The following is a 19,421-nucleotide window of genomic DNA, read 5'->3' as shown; positions in this document are numbered from 1 at the left end:
TAGATTAGATAAACTACATTTATTACAACCAATAGCAATGAGCTTTTCATGAATTAAAAGAAAAACTCATGTCAGCCCCAGCCCTGAGGCTACCTGACCTGACAAAACTCTTTACACTCTATGTGTCAGAAAGAGAAAAAAAAGGCAGTTAGAGTTTTCACACAGACTGTGGGGCCTGGCCAAGGCCAGTGGCCTATCTCTCAAAACAACTAGACAGAGATTCCAAATGCTGGTCCCCAGGTCTAAGGGCCTTGGCAGCAAAGGCCCCGTTAGCACAAGAAGCAGATAAACTAACCCTTAGGCAAAACCTGAATATAAAGCCCCCCCCATGCTGTGGTAACTTTAATAAATACCAAAGGTTATTGGTTAACAATGCTAGATTAACCAAGTACCAAAGCTTGCTATGTGAAAATCCCCACATAACCATTGAAGTTTGCAACACCCTAAACCCCACCACCTTGTTCCCGGTATCAGAGAGCACAGTTGAACATAACTGTGTAGAGGTGTTGGACTCAATTTATTCTAGCACGCCCAACCTCCAAGACCATCCTTAAACATCAGTAGACTGTAAGCGGTGCGTGGATGGGAGCAGCTTCGCCACTCTCTGCAAAGTGACTCTGAAGAAGACGACAAGCCCTGCTCCAGTCACACCCAGAACCTGACTGGTCCACGCACGGCCGAAGCATGAGGAAACTCATCGCGGGACTCATTTCCCTTAAAATTTGGACTTGTACAGTAAGGACTTCAACTGACCTTCCTCAGACTGAGGGCTGTTCCCAGTGTATATATCAAGTCACTGAGGTAGGACAAAAGGTTGTTATGGTCCTATTATTTTACAGTTATTGTAAGTGTACTGGAACTCTAAAAATAAGTTATTTGTATAATATTATTCTATACAAGGTATGTAGCCCAGGAAATGACCAACCTAATGTGTGTTATGACCCATCTGAGCCTCCCATGACCACAGTTCTTAAAATAAGATTAAGGACTAAGGACTGGTGGGAGCTCATAAATGATATGAGTAAAGTGTTAGCCAAAACAAACAAACAAACAAAAGGTTGCCCAAACAAGTCACCTTCAAATTTGATGCCTGTGCTGTCATTAACAGTAATAAGGAATAAGGTGTGGTTCTCTTAGTTAGAAAAGAGGCTACATTGCAGAAAACAAGTACATCTGTCATAAATTAGGACTGTGTGAAAATAAATGTAAATACTGGTTTTGTGTCATTTAGGCCACTTGGATAAAATAAAATAAAAAAATGATGAAAAGGATCCAGTCCACCTTCAGAAAGGAAAAAATGGCCCTTCCTGTACTAAGGGACAATGTAACCCCTTAGAGCTAGTAATAACCAATCCCCTTGATCCTCGCTGGAAAAAAGGGGAGCGTGTGACATTAGGAATCGATGGGGCCGGACTGGATCCTTGAGTAAATATCTTGGTTCGAGGAGAAGTGTACAAACGCTCTCCTGAACCAGTGTTTCAAACTTTCTATGATGAACTAAATGTACCAGTACCAGAAATTCCAGGAAAAACAAGAAATTTGTTTTTTCGATTAGCTGAGTATATAGCCCAGTCTCTCAATGTCACTTCATGTTATGTATGTGGAGGAACTATAATGGGAGATCAATGGCCATGGGAAGCCTGAGAATTAGGGTCTACAGACCCAGTTCCTGATGAATTCCCGGTTCAAAAGAATCACCGTGATAATTTCTGGGTCCTAAAACCTCAATTATTGGATAATATTGCATAGCTAGAAAAGGAAAAGAATTCACTCAGCCCGTAGGATGACTTAGTTGTGTAAGACAGAAACTGTATAATGGTACCACAGAAACAGTCACTTGGTGGAGTTCAAATCACACAGAGAGAAATCCATTTAGCAAATTCCCAAAGTTGCAAACTGTGTGAACCCACCCAGAGTCCCACGGGGACTGGACAGTCCCCACTGGATTATACTGGTTATGTGGGCATAGAGCTTATGCCAAATTACCTGACCAGTGGGCAGGTAGTCGTGTTATTGGCACTATTAAACCACCTTTCTTCCTACTGCCCATAAAAACAGGCGAACTCCTGGGCTTCCCTATCTATGCTTCCCTTGAAAAGAGAAGCATAGCTATAAGAAATTGAAAAAAATGATAAATGGCCCCCTGAGAGAATCATACAATATTATAGGCCTGCTACTTGGGCACAAGATGGCTCATGGGGATACCGGACCCCCATTTACATGATCAACCGAACCATATGGTTACAAGCTGTCTTAGAAGTAATCACTAATAAAACCGGCAGAGCCTTGACTATTCTGGCTCAGCAAGAAATTCAGATGAGAAATGCTATCTATCAAAATAGATTAGCTCTCAACTACCTGCTAGCAGCTGAAGGAGAGATCTGTAGGAAATTTAACCTTACTAATTGCTGCCTACACATAGATAATTAAGGGCAAGTAGTTGAAAACATGGTTAGAGATATGACAAAACTGGCACATGTGCCAGTGCAAGTATGGCATAGATATGATCCTGGGGCCATGTTTACAAAATGACTCTCAGCGCTAGGAGGATTTAAAACCCTTATAATAAGAGTTATAATAGTAATAGGAACCTACTTACCGCTCCCTTGTTTGATACCTTTACTTCTTCGAATGATAAAAAGCTTCATCGCTACCTTAGTTCACCAAAATGCCTCAGCACAAACGTACTATATAAATCATTATCGATCTGTCTTGCAAGAAGACATGGGTAGTGAAAATGAAAGTAAGAACTCCCACTACTAAAATGAGTGAGAGTCTCAAAGGAGGGGAATAAGGGAGGAGACCACCCTTCATATTGTCTTATGCCCAATTTCGGCCTCCAAAGAAAGAAGAAGTCAAAACTGAAAGGCAGAAATGAAATCCACAGCAGACAGCCCGGCGCCACACCCTGGGCCTGGTAGTTAAAGATCGACCCCTGACCTAACTGGTTCTGTTATCTATAGATTACAGACATTGTATAGGAATACACTGTGAAAATTCCTATCTTGTTTTGTTCCGATCCAATTACTGGTGCATGCATCCCCCAGTAACATAGCCCCTGCTTGCTCAATCAATCTCGACCCTCTCACATGCACCCCCTTAGAGTTGTGAGCCCTTAAAAGGGACAGGAATTGCTCACTCAGGGAGCTCGGCTCTTGAGACTGAAGTCTTGCCAATGCCCCCGGCCAAATAAACCCCTTCCTTCTTTAACTCGGTGTCTGAGGAGTTTTGTCTGCCGTTTGTCCTGCTACATTTCCTTTCTCTCTCTCCTTGACGCCCTCTTAGTCTGTCTCTTCCTCTCTCTCTCTCTCTCTGCCTCTTTTCCTCTCTGTCTCTTTCCTTTCTCTCTCTCTGCTGGTCTTTCCTTGCCTCTGCCAGCCGCTTATGCTTCTGTTCTCTCAACCACCGTGTGTTGGGGGCGGGGGATCTGAAACAAGCTGGTCTGCGTTCCCTGGCTTACAGGTTACCTTGTGCCGTACCTATGAAACAAGGGACCTGTCCATGATTCCTTCTAATGGCCAACCTACCTCTAACGCTGGCCAGTCTACCTTACACAAAGTTTTAAGTTTTCCTGGTGTCATAGTACTCCGTAGTCTCCCTTAAATCCTTTTCTTGAAAAATTTCAACATAGTTCCTTAATGGGGTGGGCTTACTTTGTGCCTCACCCATGTTTCCTCTAGACAAAACACCACGCTCACACCACACGCACACCACAAAACAAAGGTGCTCCTCCCTTAGCACCACACAATGTGGATTCTGCTAGTGGTAAGGAAGAGAGGCTTTCAGGCAACAATCTTTGCCAATGTCTACTTTCAAGTCTCTAATGCACATGTGTGCAAGTTCATGGCTGCTACCATTTACTAAGCCATGCCCCCAGTATTGGACCTTCAAGGTTTTGTTTTTCCCTCCAAAATGAATAGTGATATGATATACATATCCTCATTTCTTCTCTCTTCCTCTCCCTTCCTCTCTCCCTCCCTTCCGTTCTCTTTCTTTTTTTTCTCCTTCCTTCCTTCCCTTCCTTTCTTCTTTCTCTCTTTTCCCATTCTTCCTTCCTTCCTCCTTCTCTCCCTTCATCACCATTGTCTTAATCTCAACTACCCAGTGACACTGCCAAAGGTCACAGGGACCTCTGCCTATGAAAGCTAGGTATTGTCCAAAGTTTCTCCCCATGTGATAGTCTGAAATACGACCTTGTGGGAAGGGAAAGACCTGATCGTCCCCTGGCCTGACACCCATGAAGGGTCTGTGCTGAAGATGACTAGTATAAGAGGAAAGAAGGCCTCTTGGCAGTTGAGATAGAGAAAAGCATCTGTCTCCTGCCTGTCCCTGGGCAATGGAACATCTCGGTGTAAAACCCGATTGTGTGTTCTGTTTACTGAGAAAGGAGAAAACCGCCTTAGGGCTGAAGGAGGGACTTGCTAGCGCAATGCTGCTCTTTATGCACTAAAAAGGTTTATGGAGATGTTTGTATATGCATAACAAGGCACAGCACTTTTCCTTAAACTTATGTCACAGAGATCTTTATTCATATATCTTACTGCTGACCTTCTCCCTAGGATGATCCTATTATCCTGCCACTTCTCTTTTTCTAAGATGGTAAAGATAATTATCAATAAATACCAAGGGAACTCAGAGACAGGTGTCAGCGTGGGTCCTCTGTATGCTGAGCGCCAGTCCCCTGGGCCCACTTTTTCTTTCTCTATACTTTGTCTCTGTGTCTCATTTCTTTTCTCAAGTCTCTCATTCCACCTAACGAGAAACGCCCACAGGTGTGGAGGGGCAGGCCACCCCTTCACTCAAGTAGCTGGTACTACAGGCATGCACCACCACGCCTGACTAATTTTTGTATTTTTAGTAGAGATGGGGTTTCACCATGTTGGCCAGGATGGTCTTGATCTCTTGACCTTGTGATCCGCCTGCCTCAGCTTCCCAAAGTGCTGGGATTACAGGCGTGCGCCACCACACCCAGCTTCAGATGATCCATCCTCCTCCCAAAGTGCTGTGGTTACAGGCCTGAGCCATGGCTCCTGGCCAAGTTGCTTTTTTTTTGTCTGCTTACTTAATAGTGGAAAGAGAGTCTCGTTTTATTTTCCTCTTTCTTAACTGGGCAGAGTGTACATTTTTTTCTCATGTGTGTTCAATCATTTGTGCGTTTTTTTTCTGCGATTTGAAAAATCCCACAAAGGTGCATTTTCCATTGTGCTTTTCCTTACCAAATTTTAAACTCTTTGTATATTTGTGGCTAAAATGTTCCTAATTTGGCAATTTGCCTCTAATTATCGTTTTTGATATTTTCTCATTCGCAAGATTAGTTCATTATGAAGTTTGCTCATTTTTTATATTTTTTTACTTTTCTCTCCAGCAAGTTTCTAGTTGACTCCACAAATCAGCAAGGCTCTGCTGGAAGCCTTCTAATCTTTACTACACAGAAATAACCTCGGCTTACTATTCATATTTCCCACGGGCATTTAGTGCATTTCCAAGTCGATTAAAAAAATCTTAACAAAGACAAAAATACCTCATTAGATCCTGTGCTTGTTTGGAATACAGATTAAAAAAAAATTTTTTTTAAGACAGAGTCTCGCTCTGTTGCCAGGCTAGAGTGCGGTGGCACTATCTTGGCTCATCGTAACCTCCGACTCCCTGGTTCAAGCGATTCTCCTGCCTCAGCCTCCAGAGTAACTGGGATTACAGGAACGCGCCACCACGCCTGGCTAATTTGTGTATTTTTAGTAGAGAGGGGGTTTCACCATGAGCCAGGAAGGTCTTGATCTCTTGACCTTGTGATCCGCTTGCCTCGGTCTCCCAAAGTGCTGGGATTAGTGGCGTGAGCCATGGCGCCCGGTCCAGATTTTTTAAAATGCAAAACTTGCACAGTCTTTTTTTTTTTTTTTTTTTTAACGATGCTTGCTTGTTTTCAAAATAATTAGAAAACAAAAACACAAAATTGCTCTTCACAAAGGCTTCTTTCTTTCCTTTAAATTTATTTTTTAAAGAAAAGCTAGCCGGGCACGGTGTCTCAAGCCTGTAATCCCAGCACTTTGGGAGGCCGAGATGGGCGGATCACAAGGTCAGGAGATCGAGACCATCCTGGCTAACACGGTGAAACCCCGTCTCTACTAAAAAATACAAAAAACTAGCCGGGCGAGGTGGCGGGCGCCTGTAGTCCCAGCTACTCCGGAGGCTGAGGCAGGAGAATGGCGTAAACCCGGGAGGCGGAGCTTGCAGTGAGCTGAGATCCGGCCACTGCACTCCAGCCTGGGCGACAGAGCCAGACTCAGTCTCAAAAAAAAAAAAAAAAGCTAACGGCTGGGCGCAGTGGCTCACGCCTGTAATCCCAGCACTTTGGGAGGCCAAGGCGGGCAGATTATGAGGTCAGGAGTTCGAGACCAGCCTGGCCAATATGGTGAAACCCTCCTCTTTACTAAAAATACAACAACTAGCCGGGCGTGGTGGCGGGCGCCTGTAATCCCGGCTACTTGGGAGGCTGAGGCAGGAGAATCGCTTGAACCCGGGAGGCGGCGGTTGCAGTGAGCCGAGAACGCGCCACTAGCGAGGCTCTGTCTCAAAAAAAAAAAAAAAAAAAAAAAGAAAGAAAAGCTAACAAATGCTGTTTTGTCATGCATCATCACGGAATGAATGAGAGCTCCTGCCAGCCAGGAGACAGCGGACTACCAGGGTTGCTTCCCAGAGGTCCAGAAGGGAGGTCGCGCGAGAAGAGGCTCCGTGGGATGGGTCCACGCAGCGAAATCCCACGCAGGGTGGGCGTATACGAGTGTCCACGTCCGAAGGGCCCGTTCAAGGGCAGATCCCTGAAGGTTGGGTGAACGCAGGGCACGTCCATGCGGGCAGGCCCTTGCACGCAGGGAGTGCCCACGCAGGGCGGGTCCGTGTAGGATGAGAGCAGCGAAGGAGGCCCACGCAGGCCATTTCGCGCCCCGTCCTCAGCCCACGCTGGCGAGCTACCGCGGGGAAACGCGCAGCTCCTATCTTAGCAGCTTACAAGAACAACCTTTTAAAAATGGAACCTTCAAGTAAAAATAAAACTTTTGTTTCCTTCTTCTACAGGAGTTATTGATGTAGGAAGGGACAGTCCCAGTAACATTTCAGGATACGACTTGGGCCGGTCCGCAGGCAGGAGAGTGAAGCGCGCAGCTGCCAGGGCTTACGGGGTGACGTGCAACGCTGCTAGGACCTTGCAGGTGGAGAGCATAGTTGCCAAAACCAAGGCGGAGGAGTGCACCGCCGCTAGGATCCGGGCGGAGGAGCCCACCGCGGCCCGGACTTATTACGGATGCAGTACACTGCTGCCAGGATCTTGTCTGTGGAGGGCAGCGGGGCCGGGACCTCAGTTTGCAGCACACCGCTGCCAGGATCTCGTCGGCTGAGCGTTCCGCGGTCCGATCCCCGCCCCGTGCGCGTCGCCGGCGTTGGCGTCGTCTTCCTGGTGCTGGTCTCCGTCCGGTCGCCGGTCGCCTTGGTCTCCGGCCCTCCCCAGACGCTCCCGCACCCTTGCCGACCCCGCCGTCCGCAGCCCTGGCGCTCCCTGCGGGCCCCGCCGAGGCCGCCTGCGCCCTGTGCCAGCGCGCGCCCCGGGAGCCGGTGCGCGCCGACTGCGGCCACCGCTTCTGTCGGGCGTGCGTGGTGCGCTTCTGGGCCGAGGAGGACGGGCCCTTCCCGTGCCCCGAGTGCGCCGACGACTGCTGGCAGCGCGCAGTGGAGCCCGGCCGGCCCCCGCTCAGCCGCCGCCTTCTGGCGCTCGAGGAGGCGGCCGCGGCGCCCGCGCGCGACGGCCCGGCCAGCGAGGCCGCGCTGCAGCTGCTGTGCCGCGCTGACGCCGGCCCGCTCTGCGCCGCCTGCCGCATGGCTGCAGGCCCCGAGCCACCCGAGTGGGAGCCGCGCTGGAGGAAGGCGCTGCGCGGCAAGGTGCGCGCGGCGGGGTCCCGTGCCCCGCCCCGGGCGGTGCCCTGCGCCTCTCCGCCCCTGCCCCGGTCCCCCTGAGCCCTGGGCCCTTCCCATTTCCACTGTCCCTGTCCCCGGATTGTCCCCCTCCCTTTACCGCCACGGGTCCCCGCTCCAGCGTGTGCTGGGCCCCTCCTTCTTGCAGCTTGCCTCCCCACGTTTTCTGCGTCTCTTCCGAGTCTGGTCCGCGTCCCCATCTTGGTGTCCCCTGCTGGGCGGTGCCTTATCTCCCCACCCCCTACCTTCTACGAAGTCCTTCCCCCACCAGCGTCCATCTTTGTGGTCCCCACCACTAGCTGTGCCCTGCCTCACACTCATAGACCCCCCTCTAGTTCCCACAGATTGACTCCCCCACTCACTGTTCCCTTGGGGAAGACATCACACCTCTCGACCCTCTGTATTCCACTATGTCCACAGGCCTGGCCCGCCTTCTTGTCTGCTCTCCGGGCCACCCAGCCCTCACTTGCACCGCCTGTCCCCTCTCCTGTCTTTCAGAGACCCGCTCTGGGAGTCTGGCAGCGACGGGTCTGGGAGTCTGGAGCCTTTCCCATGGCGGGTTGTTTGGGGGATACAGAGTAGGAGAGAACAGCCAGCCTGGGGTCCCGCTCTTGAATACAGGGGAGGGGAAGCCAGCCAGACTGTGCCCCTGGGCGCTCCTCCTGCATTGAGGGCTCTTGCCACCAGGCAGAGTGACCCCCATCGGGCTCAGGCAGGGCAGGGTGTAGGGCAGGCTGTGCAGACCTGTGGTACAGACCGAACTCACACTGAACAGGGCCACTTACAGACACACAACTCCTAAACCCACCTAGACAGTCCCCTTAGCCCCAGCACCCAGATCCTTCTGAATAGGTGTGAAGCCCAAGAAACCTTTTGGCTGCCTGTGTGTTCCTGTCCTAGACAACAGGGCTTCGAGATTATCTCTGGAATGGTCAGACTGTGTGCATTCAGCTGGGGTGATGTCCCTCAGAACTGGGCTAGGTTGGGGGAGACCTTCTGCCCACCCCTGGTGACCTTCCTCTCTTTCCAGGAGAACAAGGGGTCTGTGGAAATCATGAGAAAGGACTTGAATGACGCCCGGGACCTGCATGGCCAGGCGGAGTCAGCAGCTGCAGTGTGGAAGGCAAGTGGGGGGCCTGGGGGCAGCCTGGAATGAGGGGACCGGGGACTCAGGGCTCTAGACAAAGGGACCACCAGGCCAAGCAGGCCAGGCCTCTGAACTGCTCAGCTGGTTGGTTGGAGGAGGGGCCTCTGGACTTTAGTGAGTTTCAGGGTATTTTTCTAGGATGTGTTTGTATTTTTCAAATAGAATCTAGCCAAAGTCAGTGGAAGCCTCTTTTTCGCCTCACATTTCACCTGTAGGTGATGGCAGCATCAGACTTACTCTTTTTTTTTTTTTTTTTTCCAAGAGACAGTCTCATTTGGCTGAAGTGCAATGGTCTGCTTGTAGCTCACTGCAGCTCGAACTGGCCTCAGGCGATCCTCCCACCTCAGCCTCTGGGACTATAGGCATGTGCTACCACACCTGGCTAATTTTAGAATGCTTTTGTAGAGATGGGGGTCTTGCTGTGTTGCCCAGGCTGGTCTTGAACTCCTGGCCTCAAGCGATTCTCCTGCCTTGGCCTCCCAAAGTGCTAATTTTTTTTTTTCTTTTAAAACACATCTGTAACTTTCTGTGGTCCTCTTGTTCTGATCTGAGAGTTGCTCATTTTTTTTTTTAAAGGCTAGAAATCCAGGATCAAGGAACTGGCACATTCTGTGTCTGTTGAGAACGCTTCCTGGTTCATAGATGGTGCCTTCTCACTGTGTCCTCACATGGAAGAAGTAAGGGTGTCTCTGGGGTCCTTTAAGGACACTGATTCCATTCTTGAGAGTTCCACCCTTACAACCTCATTACCTCCCAAAGGTCCTGCCTCCTAACACCATCACCTTAGGGATGAGGATTTCAGCATGGGGATTTGGGGAGGCCACAGACATTCAGACCACAGCAGTGTTACTTTCCTTGGGTGCCTTCCACAGCATTACATCCCAAAGGGCAAAGGGACATCCCACTAGATTCTTTGAGGTTACTCACAAGTAAAGCTCTTCAGTCGTTTAAACTCTCTTTGGTGACTTTTTCCTCATGTGTAGTAAAAAATCTGTGTGCCATTTTCTCTGGGTTTCATAAATTCCTACTTCCTCCTTTTAACCTGAAAGACAGAGTGATTTTCAAAGGTGCAGCAGCTCTTGGGTAATTGGCTGCACCTCGAGGCTGAGGCCCGCATTTTTACCCCAGCTTGAGGCTGAGGTAGACTCTCTGTGTTCCCGGTGGTGCTGAGCCCTTGCCTACTCTCCACAGGCCTGAGGTGCAGGCCTCACTCAGTGACAGGTGACACACAGAGTCCCTGATGCCAGTCGGACCCCTGGCACTCCACACTGCCCTTGGGGGCTGCTCTGAACTTCTCCTTGCCTTGTGAGTGGTCAACACTGCCCAGTGCAAGTGAGGCTGGAAGGCTTTGGGGACCTCCAAGTTTTCAATAACTTGTGTTACCCCCAAGGGACTTGTTTTGCCCACAGGTTTTAGGTTGGAGTTTTCAATCTGTCCTGTTTTGGGGGTTGGTGGCTTAGATGCTGGGATGAGAGAAGCCACCTAAATTCAAAGGAAGGAGTTTGCAGTGTGCCGCATCAGCCAACCAGCAGACACCCAGCTGTCATTTGCATTCTCTCTCAGCAACAAAAGCCTTGGCTTCTCATGACTATGGCTGTCACCTGCCCTGTGTGGCCCAGGGCCAGGTGGAAGCCATCTATGACTCTGAGTAAAATCACAGTAGCATCCTCCTCTGCTCTCCTGTTTCCAAGGTTAGGGGTTGGCTGGAAACCAGCTGAAGAGTGGCAAGTGTGAACGCTGTTTGTTGAAGGCTGATGGGATGGTTTTCAGCTGTTGGAGTTCTGGTGTGGGCACAGCAGGGACAGTTTCTGGCAAGATGGGTGTGTGTCCTGCCTTGACAGTAACGTGCCTGACAGGCTCTAGACCTAGCAGGGCCACTCAAGGATTTACTGTCCCCTTGGCCATGGGAGACGGGAGAGGAACTGTCTTCATGTGCAGCTGACCACTGCAGTGTCAGGGAGAAAGAACTCTACTTCTCCCCTTTTAGGGTCCCAGGCTGGGCCGGAGAATTAAACTGACATAAGCTAAACTAACAGGGCCAGGTGCAGTGGTTCATGCCTGTAATCCCAGCAACTTGGGAGGCTGAGGTAGGAGGATTGCTTGAGGGTAGGAGTTCGAGACCAGCCTGGGTAACATAGTGAGACCCCCATCTGTACAAAAATTAAGAAATTAGCCAGGTGTGGTGGTGCATCTGTGGTCCCAGCTACTTGGGAGGCTGAGGTGGGAGGATACTTAAGCCCAAGAGGTTGAGGCTGCAGTAAGCTATGATGGCACCACTGCACTCCAGCCTGGGTGACAGAGTGAGACCCTATCTCAAAAAAAAGGAAGATAGATTAGTGGGAGAAAAAACATAAGTTTTTTTTTTTTTTTTTTTTTTTTTGAGATGGAGTCTTGCTCTTGTTGCCCAGGCTGGAGTGCTGTGGTGCCATCTTGCCTCACTGCATCCTCTGCCTCCTTGGTTCAAGTGGTTCTCCTGCCTCAGCCTCCTGAGTAACTGCGACTACAGGCATGTGCCACCACGCCTGGCTAATCTTGTATTTTTAGTGGAGATGGGGTTTCACCATGTTGGCCAGGCTGGTCTTGAACTCCTGACCTCAAGTGATCCACCCACCTCGGCCTCCCAAAGTGCTGGGATTACAAGCGTGAACCACACCACACTCGTGCCTGAGCAGCATGTTTTAGAGTGGCATGTTCTTAACTCCTTCAAGAGGGAACAGGTTCCCCTTCGCCTGGGGAGAGTGGGCGAGGACACAGGTCTTTTCCTGCCACCTGTCTGCAGGGACACGTGATGGACCGTAGGAAGAAGGCACTGACTGACTACAAGAAGCTGCGGGCCTTCTTTGTGGAGGAGGAGGAGCACTTCCTGCAGGAGGCTGAGAAGGAGGAGGGGCTACCTGAGGACGAGCTGGCTGACCCCACTGAGCGGTTCAGGTCACTGCTGCAGGCGGTGTCGGAGCTGGAGAAGAAGCACCGGAACCTGGGCCTCAGCATGCTGCTGCAGGTGTGGGATCCCCACTGGGTCTGTCCACCATCAGGCCAGGGTGGACGTAGGCAGCAGCGAGCCACTGGGGGGCCATTGCCCGAGGTCAAGGCTTAAAAGCCCAGCCTGACTCCCACTGCCATGGCCTTGCAGGGCTGATTTTGGGAATGGGTGGGTGGTCAAGGAAGGTGATAGGAAGGGGTTTTAAGTTGAGAAGGGTCTGAGGTGTCCCTGACCTTCACAAGGGAGGACACTTGGTATCCCAAGTGCCTGAGGCTTCTGCCTCGCCCTAGGGTTCTGAAGGCAGAAGCAGGCAAGAAACTCAGCCTCAGGGCTTTTCTTCTGCCTCTGCCCAGGGCCTGGCCTGAACCCCAGAGCCCGCAGCAACCCAGATGGCCTTGAATGGTTCAATTGCCTGTGCCAGCCATAGGTGACAAGGCTTTGGCCTTGGGGAGACAGAAGTCTGGGCTAGGCCCTGGGTTGGTTGTGCTCAGGACAGTACCTCATGCACTGTCTCATGTGCACTCTCTCTTGCTCTCTCTCACTCTCTCCTTTTGTCTTTGTCTCTGCCTCTGTGTGTCTCTTTCTCTGTTGTTTTGTGTCTCTGTCTTTCCCTCTACCTTCCCATGCAGTGATGGCGCCAACCGGCGGCAGTCCAGAGTTGGAGGCAGGAGGGGATGGATCCTCATCTCCTTGGGAAGTGTCAGCGTGTGGCTGTCAGGGAAGCGTGGAAGGCGCCCGGCCTTGGGTCCGTCTATATAGTTGTGTGTTTCAAGAATGTCCCTTTATCCTTCACCCTGAGGCGTGAGTGTTTTGGGGGCTACAACACCTCCCGGTAGAGGCTGGACCTGAGGACCCTTCCGACCTGTGCCCGACCTTTCCTGAAGTCCTGGCCACAGCCCATCTTCCATGAGTCCCGGCAGCTCTGGGCCATGCCCTTCCTCTGTCACCTATCTGCCCCTCACCTTGTCATCCACGGACCCAGACCCTGCACCTTCCATGCGGGCCCACAGATCCTTGGCAGGTACCTGAGGTGCACCATTGAGTGTCGAATTTGGGGTTAACATCTAGAAAGAAGAACGCACATGAGGCTCTGTGAAGGCTGGAACTCAGGTCTTCAGGGAAGAGAAAGGAAGACTGGATTGCACCTTGATGCCTCCTGAGGAGGCAGCCCTCCTCTTGAGGTGGGCTTGGGCTCCGCCCAGCCTTATCCGCGTCGCTCTGTCCACCTCCCCCTTCCTGGCCCCCACCCTGCTTCTGTGTCTCCCAGAAGCCCTCCCTGTGCTCCACCTGCCTCTGTAGAAGGAACTCTCTTTCTCCTTTTTCCTGGGCGAGGGGGCTGGCAGGTGGCTAACCCCATTTAGCATCTCCAGGCCCTGCCATGGTGTCTCATCTTGCTGTTCTCTCTGGCTCTTTCTCTCTTCCCATTTCCTTTAGTAGTTGAATTTTGCAAAGCTCGTAGCAGTAGCTCAGTTGCCTGCAGCATCCTTGTGTGTAGATAAATTCGTCTAGTCGACAGAAACTCAGCACTGGGGACAGGATTGCAAAGTCTGGGACATAGATGCAGGCAGATGTTGAGATTTGGGTATAGCTGGGCTTGTGAGCAGTGCCTATTTCCAGATGAAGCCTTTCAGCCTTTCCGAGTCCCCGGCCTTTAGTGCGATGTCTGTGAGTTTGACCTACCCAGCGTGTGGGCTGGTTCAATGTTGAATAAAGTGAGTTTGTGTCAGCTCGTTTGCTTCGTCTCCGTATGTCCACCTCTTCCCCCTGCTCTGGCCACCCTCCAGTGTGAAAGGAAAATTCCTCGTGACACTTGCTAAAGCATGGTGAGGAGATCTTTCATTGGGACCATAGAGATGGGTGTGGAGCCCTTTCCTTGGGGCCTCAGGGGAGATGGGGCTCCACCCCGACACAGTAGGGCAGGGGTTGGAGAAGCCGAGGAGCAGTGTGGGGTCCATTGGTGGGAATGACTGTGAGGAGACATCAGGGCTGAGGGGGGTCTGGCTAAACCCACCTCACAGAGTCCTTGCTGCAGGCAGGCAGGGTGATCAGACATTGGTTGCAAACGGTCTGATAGGAACCCAGTCAGGTACCATTGAGGGTGGTCAGATATTATGGTTAAACCAAATTAGGGTTCTTGCTAAAACTGGATTTCATAAGAAAGGGCACAGAGGACCCTAGGAGAAGATTCCAGAGCCTGGCCAAGTAGATAATCTTTGTCAGCACGCCAACAACATCCCGATCCTGAGACCTCCAGTTTGTCTTTCTCACTGTCTCTACCTGCTGCAGTCTGCTGTCATCCCCAAGTGTCCTTGCCCCTGCGCTGCACACCTGTGATGCATGCCTGGCCAGGTCTTGATGGGACAGAGTCTCCCGCAACATCAAAGTGTCTCCACATCACCAGGTCCAACAGTGGCTTCACCATCCTCACCTAATCTAGCTGACCAGCAACATCCCACCCTGTCAATCACAACCTGTTTCTATTTGAAAAAATTATATACTTATGGGGCACAGTGTGATGTTTTGATATCTGTACATTGTGGAGTGACAGAATCAAGCAGATTCATGTATCCATCTCATGTTTTTTTTTTGTGGTGAGAACATTTGAAATCTACACTCAGCAATTTCAAATACAGTCATAGTCATCCCTCTGTGTCCAAGGGGCATTGGTTCCAGGACCCCTTCCTGGATACCAAAATCCGCAGATGCTCAAGTCCCCTGCAGTCAGCCCTCCCTCTGCACGTATGTGGGACACTCAGATACGAGGGCTGACTGTGTACAGTACACGGTTATCAGCTGAAGTCACCATGCTGTGCAATAGACCTTGAGTTTATTCTTGTATAACGGGAACTCTACCCTTTGACTAGAATTTCCCCAAATCCTCTTGTCTCAGCCCCTGCTAACTACTGTTCTATTTCTATAAATCAACATTTTGATTCCACATATAAGTGAGATCATGCGATATTTGTCTTGGCTTATTTCACTTTAATAATGTCCTCTAGATTCACCCATGTTGCAAATAGCAGGGTTTCCTTTATTATGGCTAAATAGTATTCCATTGTGTGTATATACCACATTTTCTTAATCAATTTTTCCACTGTATCCCTTTATCCACTTTGCTTCTAGACCACGTAGGTTGATTGCCTATCTTGGTGGTTGTAAAAGTGCTGTAAGAAACACAGTGTGGGCCGGGCGCGGTGGCTCAAGCCTGTAATCCCAGCACTTTGGGAGGCCGAGGCGGGCGGATCACAAGGTCAGGAGATCGAGACCACAGTGAAACCCCGTCTCTACTAAAAATACAAAAAATTAGCCGGGCGCGGTGGCGGGCGCCTGTAGTCCCAGCTACTCAGGAGGCTGAGGCAGGAGAATGGCGGGAACCCGGGAGGCGGAGCTTGCAGTGAGCCGAGATCGCGCCACTGCACTCCAGCCTGGGCAACAGCGTGAGACTCCGTCTCAAAAAAAAAAAAAAAAAAAGAAACACAGTGTGGGTATCTCTTCCACATATTTATGTCATTTCCTTTTGGAAAATACTTAGCAGTAGGATTGCTGGGTCACAGTACTCAAATTTTTAAGTTTTTGAATAACCTCCATATGTTTCTCCATAATGGCTATAATAATTTACATCCTCGCCAACATTTGTTGTCTTTGAAATTAGTCATTCTAAGAAGTGTGAGATAATCTCATTTTGATTTGGTTTGCATTTCCCTGATGATTAATGATGTTGAGCATTTTTTCGTATACCTGTTGGCCATTGGTGTGTCTTCTTTTGAGAAATGTCTCTTCAGGTTCTTTGTCCATTTTTTAGTTGTTTATTTGCTTTCCTGCTATTGAGTTTGAGTTCCATGTATATTTTGGATATTAACCCCCTACCTAATGTATGGTTTGCAAATATTCTCTCCTGATTTGTGAGTTGTCTTCACTCTGTTGATGATTTCCTTTGCTGTGCAGAAGCATTTTAGCTCTATGCAATCCTGTTTGTTTATTTTTCTTTTGTTGCTTGTGCTTTTAGGGTCACATGCAAGAAGTGATATGACCCTAAAGCCTAGGCCAGTGTCATGGGGTTTTTCACCTGTGTTTTCTTCTGCTGGCTTTACAGTTTCAGGCCTTACAATTAAGCCCTTGTCTGTTTTGAATGGATTTTTGTGTAGGGACATTCCCTCCACAAGGGCTTCCTCTGGCCTTGCTGATAATCCTCCATCTCCCTTGTGTCCTCTCCACTCCACCCTCTTCATGTGGATGGACTCTTGGCATCCTCGTGTGGCCTCTCTGTCTTACCCAGACCCCCATGGTGACCTCACACTTGCCTCTCCGACGTGGGTCTCTCTTCCAAACCCTCTTCCAGGTCCAACCACGCCTTCATCCCAGACTCACCCAGGGGCCCAATCCCTGCAGTCCTCAGACAGACATCTCAGAGCTGTCTCTGAGTCGTCTTCTCTAACAGTCCACAGTAGGTCTGCAAAGGAATCCTGCAGGCTTTTCCTGTAGCCACAGACCTTGACCTCCTCTTAACTGCTCCCCGCCAGTCCCCCACCGTGGCCCACTGGCACTGTCCTCTACTGCCCAGGAGACCTGGAAACCTCATCTCCTACCCCTGCTCCAACAGTGCATTCTCAGCCCCGCAGGTAGATGGGTTTCTACCTTAAAATATGTAGGATGAACCAGTCTGGTGATCTGATGTACAACAGGAGGACTGTAGGTAATAAAATTGCACTGTTTTGGGAGTTCCTGCTAAATGACTAGACTTCAGCTACTCTTGCCACAAAATTCTAAAAATGGTTGACTCTGGGAGGTGATGGGAAAGTTAATTGCTCCCCTGTAGTAGTAACCATTTTACTATCTGTTTGTACTTTGTAACATCACGTTGCATACCTTAAATATACACAATAAAATTTATTAAAACAATAAAACTAAGCAAGAGCCTGCCTCCGGTGTACTCAAGGCCCTGCAGCAACTCAGATTCCTTCAGGGAAAGCTTACCAGTGGCCTGGGGGGCGCTACATAATCCACCCCCAGCTGTTTCTCTCTCTGGTCACCACTGTGCCCCCTGCTCCCAGCAGACCCAGCACGATGGCCTCTCTTCAGCAGGCCAGGTGGGCCCTGCCTCGGCCTCTGATCTCCAGGGAATGTTTCTCCCCGATATCTGCATGGCGGTTCCCCCAATCCTTCAGGTCTGCTCCCACAGGGTGTTTTGTAGAAATGGCTTGAAACAGACACCCTTACTCAACCCTTGACCATGCAAGCTCTGAGAAGCCACTTGTGTCCCTGTGGCTTTGCCGCAGCCAGATCTCTCTGGTCAAGAGGATGTGGGGAGTGGGTGACATGTGGAAGGAAACTGAGGCCAGGCACTGCATAGAGAAGCAACAGTTTGTTTGCTGGAAGGTAGGGGACACATTCTCAAGACATTGATGTATTTGTCCAGTACTTCAATACTTTTTTCTCAACTCTTATTTTCAGAGCTTTGTGGGAAAGCTGTGGATAGTTGGGACCCAAAGGTCGTTTTCAGTTTCAGGATCCTGTGGCCAAAGAGAGGAGATAAAAATGTTTGGGGCCATTTTACCATCTACATTACCTAATTGAGTAGCTATTATTTCATGAGGTTGACAACAGCAAAATATAAGGAGATGCTTAAACTCTTTAGTAACTGGAGAATCATAATTAAAACCATAATGAGATACTGCTTTAACTCGAGGCAAGTGGGGTGGTGGTGGTTCGGGCGGGTGATGGGAACTGCAGCACTAGGTGATGTTGAAGTCTGAGTGACAGTAGCACATTAGGTGAGCTTAGAGGTGCTGTGAGGAGTGTAGAATGAGGCCGCTGCTTTGGAGTGCAGTCTGGGGTCAAACTAAAAGGCATACCTTGGAGAAACTGTGGGTTTGCTTCTAGGCCACTGCAATACAGCAAATACTGCAATAAAGCAAGTCCCATGAAATGTTTGGTTTCCAAGTGGATATAAAATGCTTTTATAGGCTGTACTGTAGTCTACTAAGTGTGTAGTAGCATTATGTCTAAAAAAGCCAATGTATGTACCTTAATTTTAAAATACTTTGTTGCCAAAAAATGCTAATAATCATCTGAGTGTTCAGTGAGTTGCCATCTTTTTGCTGGGGGAGAGTCTTGCCTCAATGTTGGTGGCTGCTGACTAATTAGGGTGGTGGCTGCTGGAGTTTGGGGTTGCTGTGACAATTTCTTAAGACAATGAAGTTTGTCACATCAATTGACTCTTCCATTGAAAAGACTTCTCATAGCATGTGATGCTGTTTGATAGCATTTTACCCACATAACATCTTTAAAAATTAGTCACTCTTGTCAAACCCTGCCACTGCTTTATCAACTAAGTTGATGTCAATTCTAAATCCTTTGTTGTCATTTCAACCATGTGCACAGCATCTTCACCAGAAGTATATTCCATCTCAAGAAACCACTTTCTGTGTTCATCCATAAGAAGCAACTCGTCATCCATTCACATTTTCTCATGAGACTGCAGCAATTCAGTCCCATCTCCAGGCTCCACTTCCAATTCTCGTTCTCTTGCTGTTTCTACCACATCTGCAGTGACTTCCTCCCCTGAAGTCTGGGATTCCCTCAGAGTCATCCATGAGGGCTGAAATCAACATCTTCCAAACTCCTGTTCGTGTTGCTGTTTTGACCTCATTCCATGAATCATGAATGTTCTTAGGGCATCTAGAATGGTGAATCCTTTCCAGCAGGATTTTAAAATTTTTTTTCCCAGATCCATCAGAGGAATCACTGTTCAAGGCAGCTGCAGCCTTATGAAATGTCTTAAATAATAAAATTTGAAAGTTAATTATGGAAGTTAACTTGAAAGTTAATAAGACTTGAATGTTGTGTTAATAGGTATTTTAATATTTTAATGGACTTAAAATAGTAAACCATCCTGTAAACAGATGTGCTGTCATGTAGGCTTTGTTGTTTCATTTATACAGCACAGGTAGAGTAGATTGAGCACAATTTCTAAGGGCCTTAGAATTGTTGTAATTGGTGAATGAGCATTGGCTTTAATTTGAAGTCACTAGCTGCGTGAGCCCCTAACAAGAGAGTCACCCTGTCCTTTAAAACTTTGAAGCCAGACATTGACTTCTCTGTAGCTATGAGAGTTCTGGATGGCATCTGCTTCTAATAGAAGATTGTTTTGTGTGCATTGAAAATCCGTTGCTAGTGTGGCCCCCTTCATCAGTGATCTTAGCTGAATCTGCTGGAGAACTTGCTGCAGCGCCTCCATCAGCTCTTGCTGTTTCACCTTTCACTTTTATGTTACGGTGATGGCTTCTTTCCTTAAACCTCATGAACTCTGCCAGCTTCAAGCTTTTCTTC

The 19,421-nt window shown here is 49.2% G+C and overlaps 1 protein-coding gene across 1 annotated transcript in view; it reads left to right on the top strand.

Annotated features, from left to right (window-relative positions):
• Positions 1–13,818, top strand: part of RNF187 (ring finger protein 187) — a 115,361-nt gene extending 101,543 nt beyond the window's left edge. The window contains exons 2-5 of the mRNA XM_050789739.1: positions 7,419–7,929; positions 8,993–9,085; positions 11,889–12,110; positions 12,722–13,818. Coding sequence (XP_050645696.1) covers positions 7,419–7,929; positions 8,993–9,085; positions 11,889–12,110; positions 12,722–12,724 — 829 coding nt within the window. The 3' untranslated portion in view covers positions 12,725–13,818. The remainder of the gene's footprint in view (positions 1–7,418; positions 7,930–8,992; positions 9,086–11,888; positions 12,111–12,721) is intronic.
• The last annotated feature ends 5,603 nt before the right edge of the window (positions 13,819–19,421 follow it).

This window comes from Macaca thibetana, chromosome 1 (assembly GCF_024542745.1).
Source record: "Macaca thibetana thibetana isolate TM-01 chromosome 1, ASM2454274v1, whole genome shotgun sequence".
NCBI lineage: Eukaryota > Metazoa > Chordata > Mammalia > Primates > Cercopithecidae > Macaca > Macaca thibetana.
This window is presented reverse-complemented; position numbering and strand designations above follow the sequence as displayed.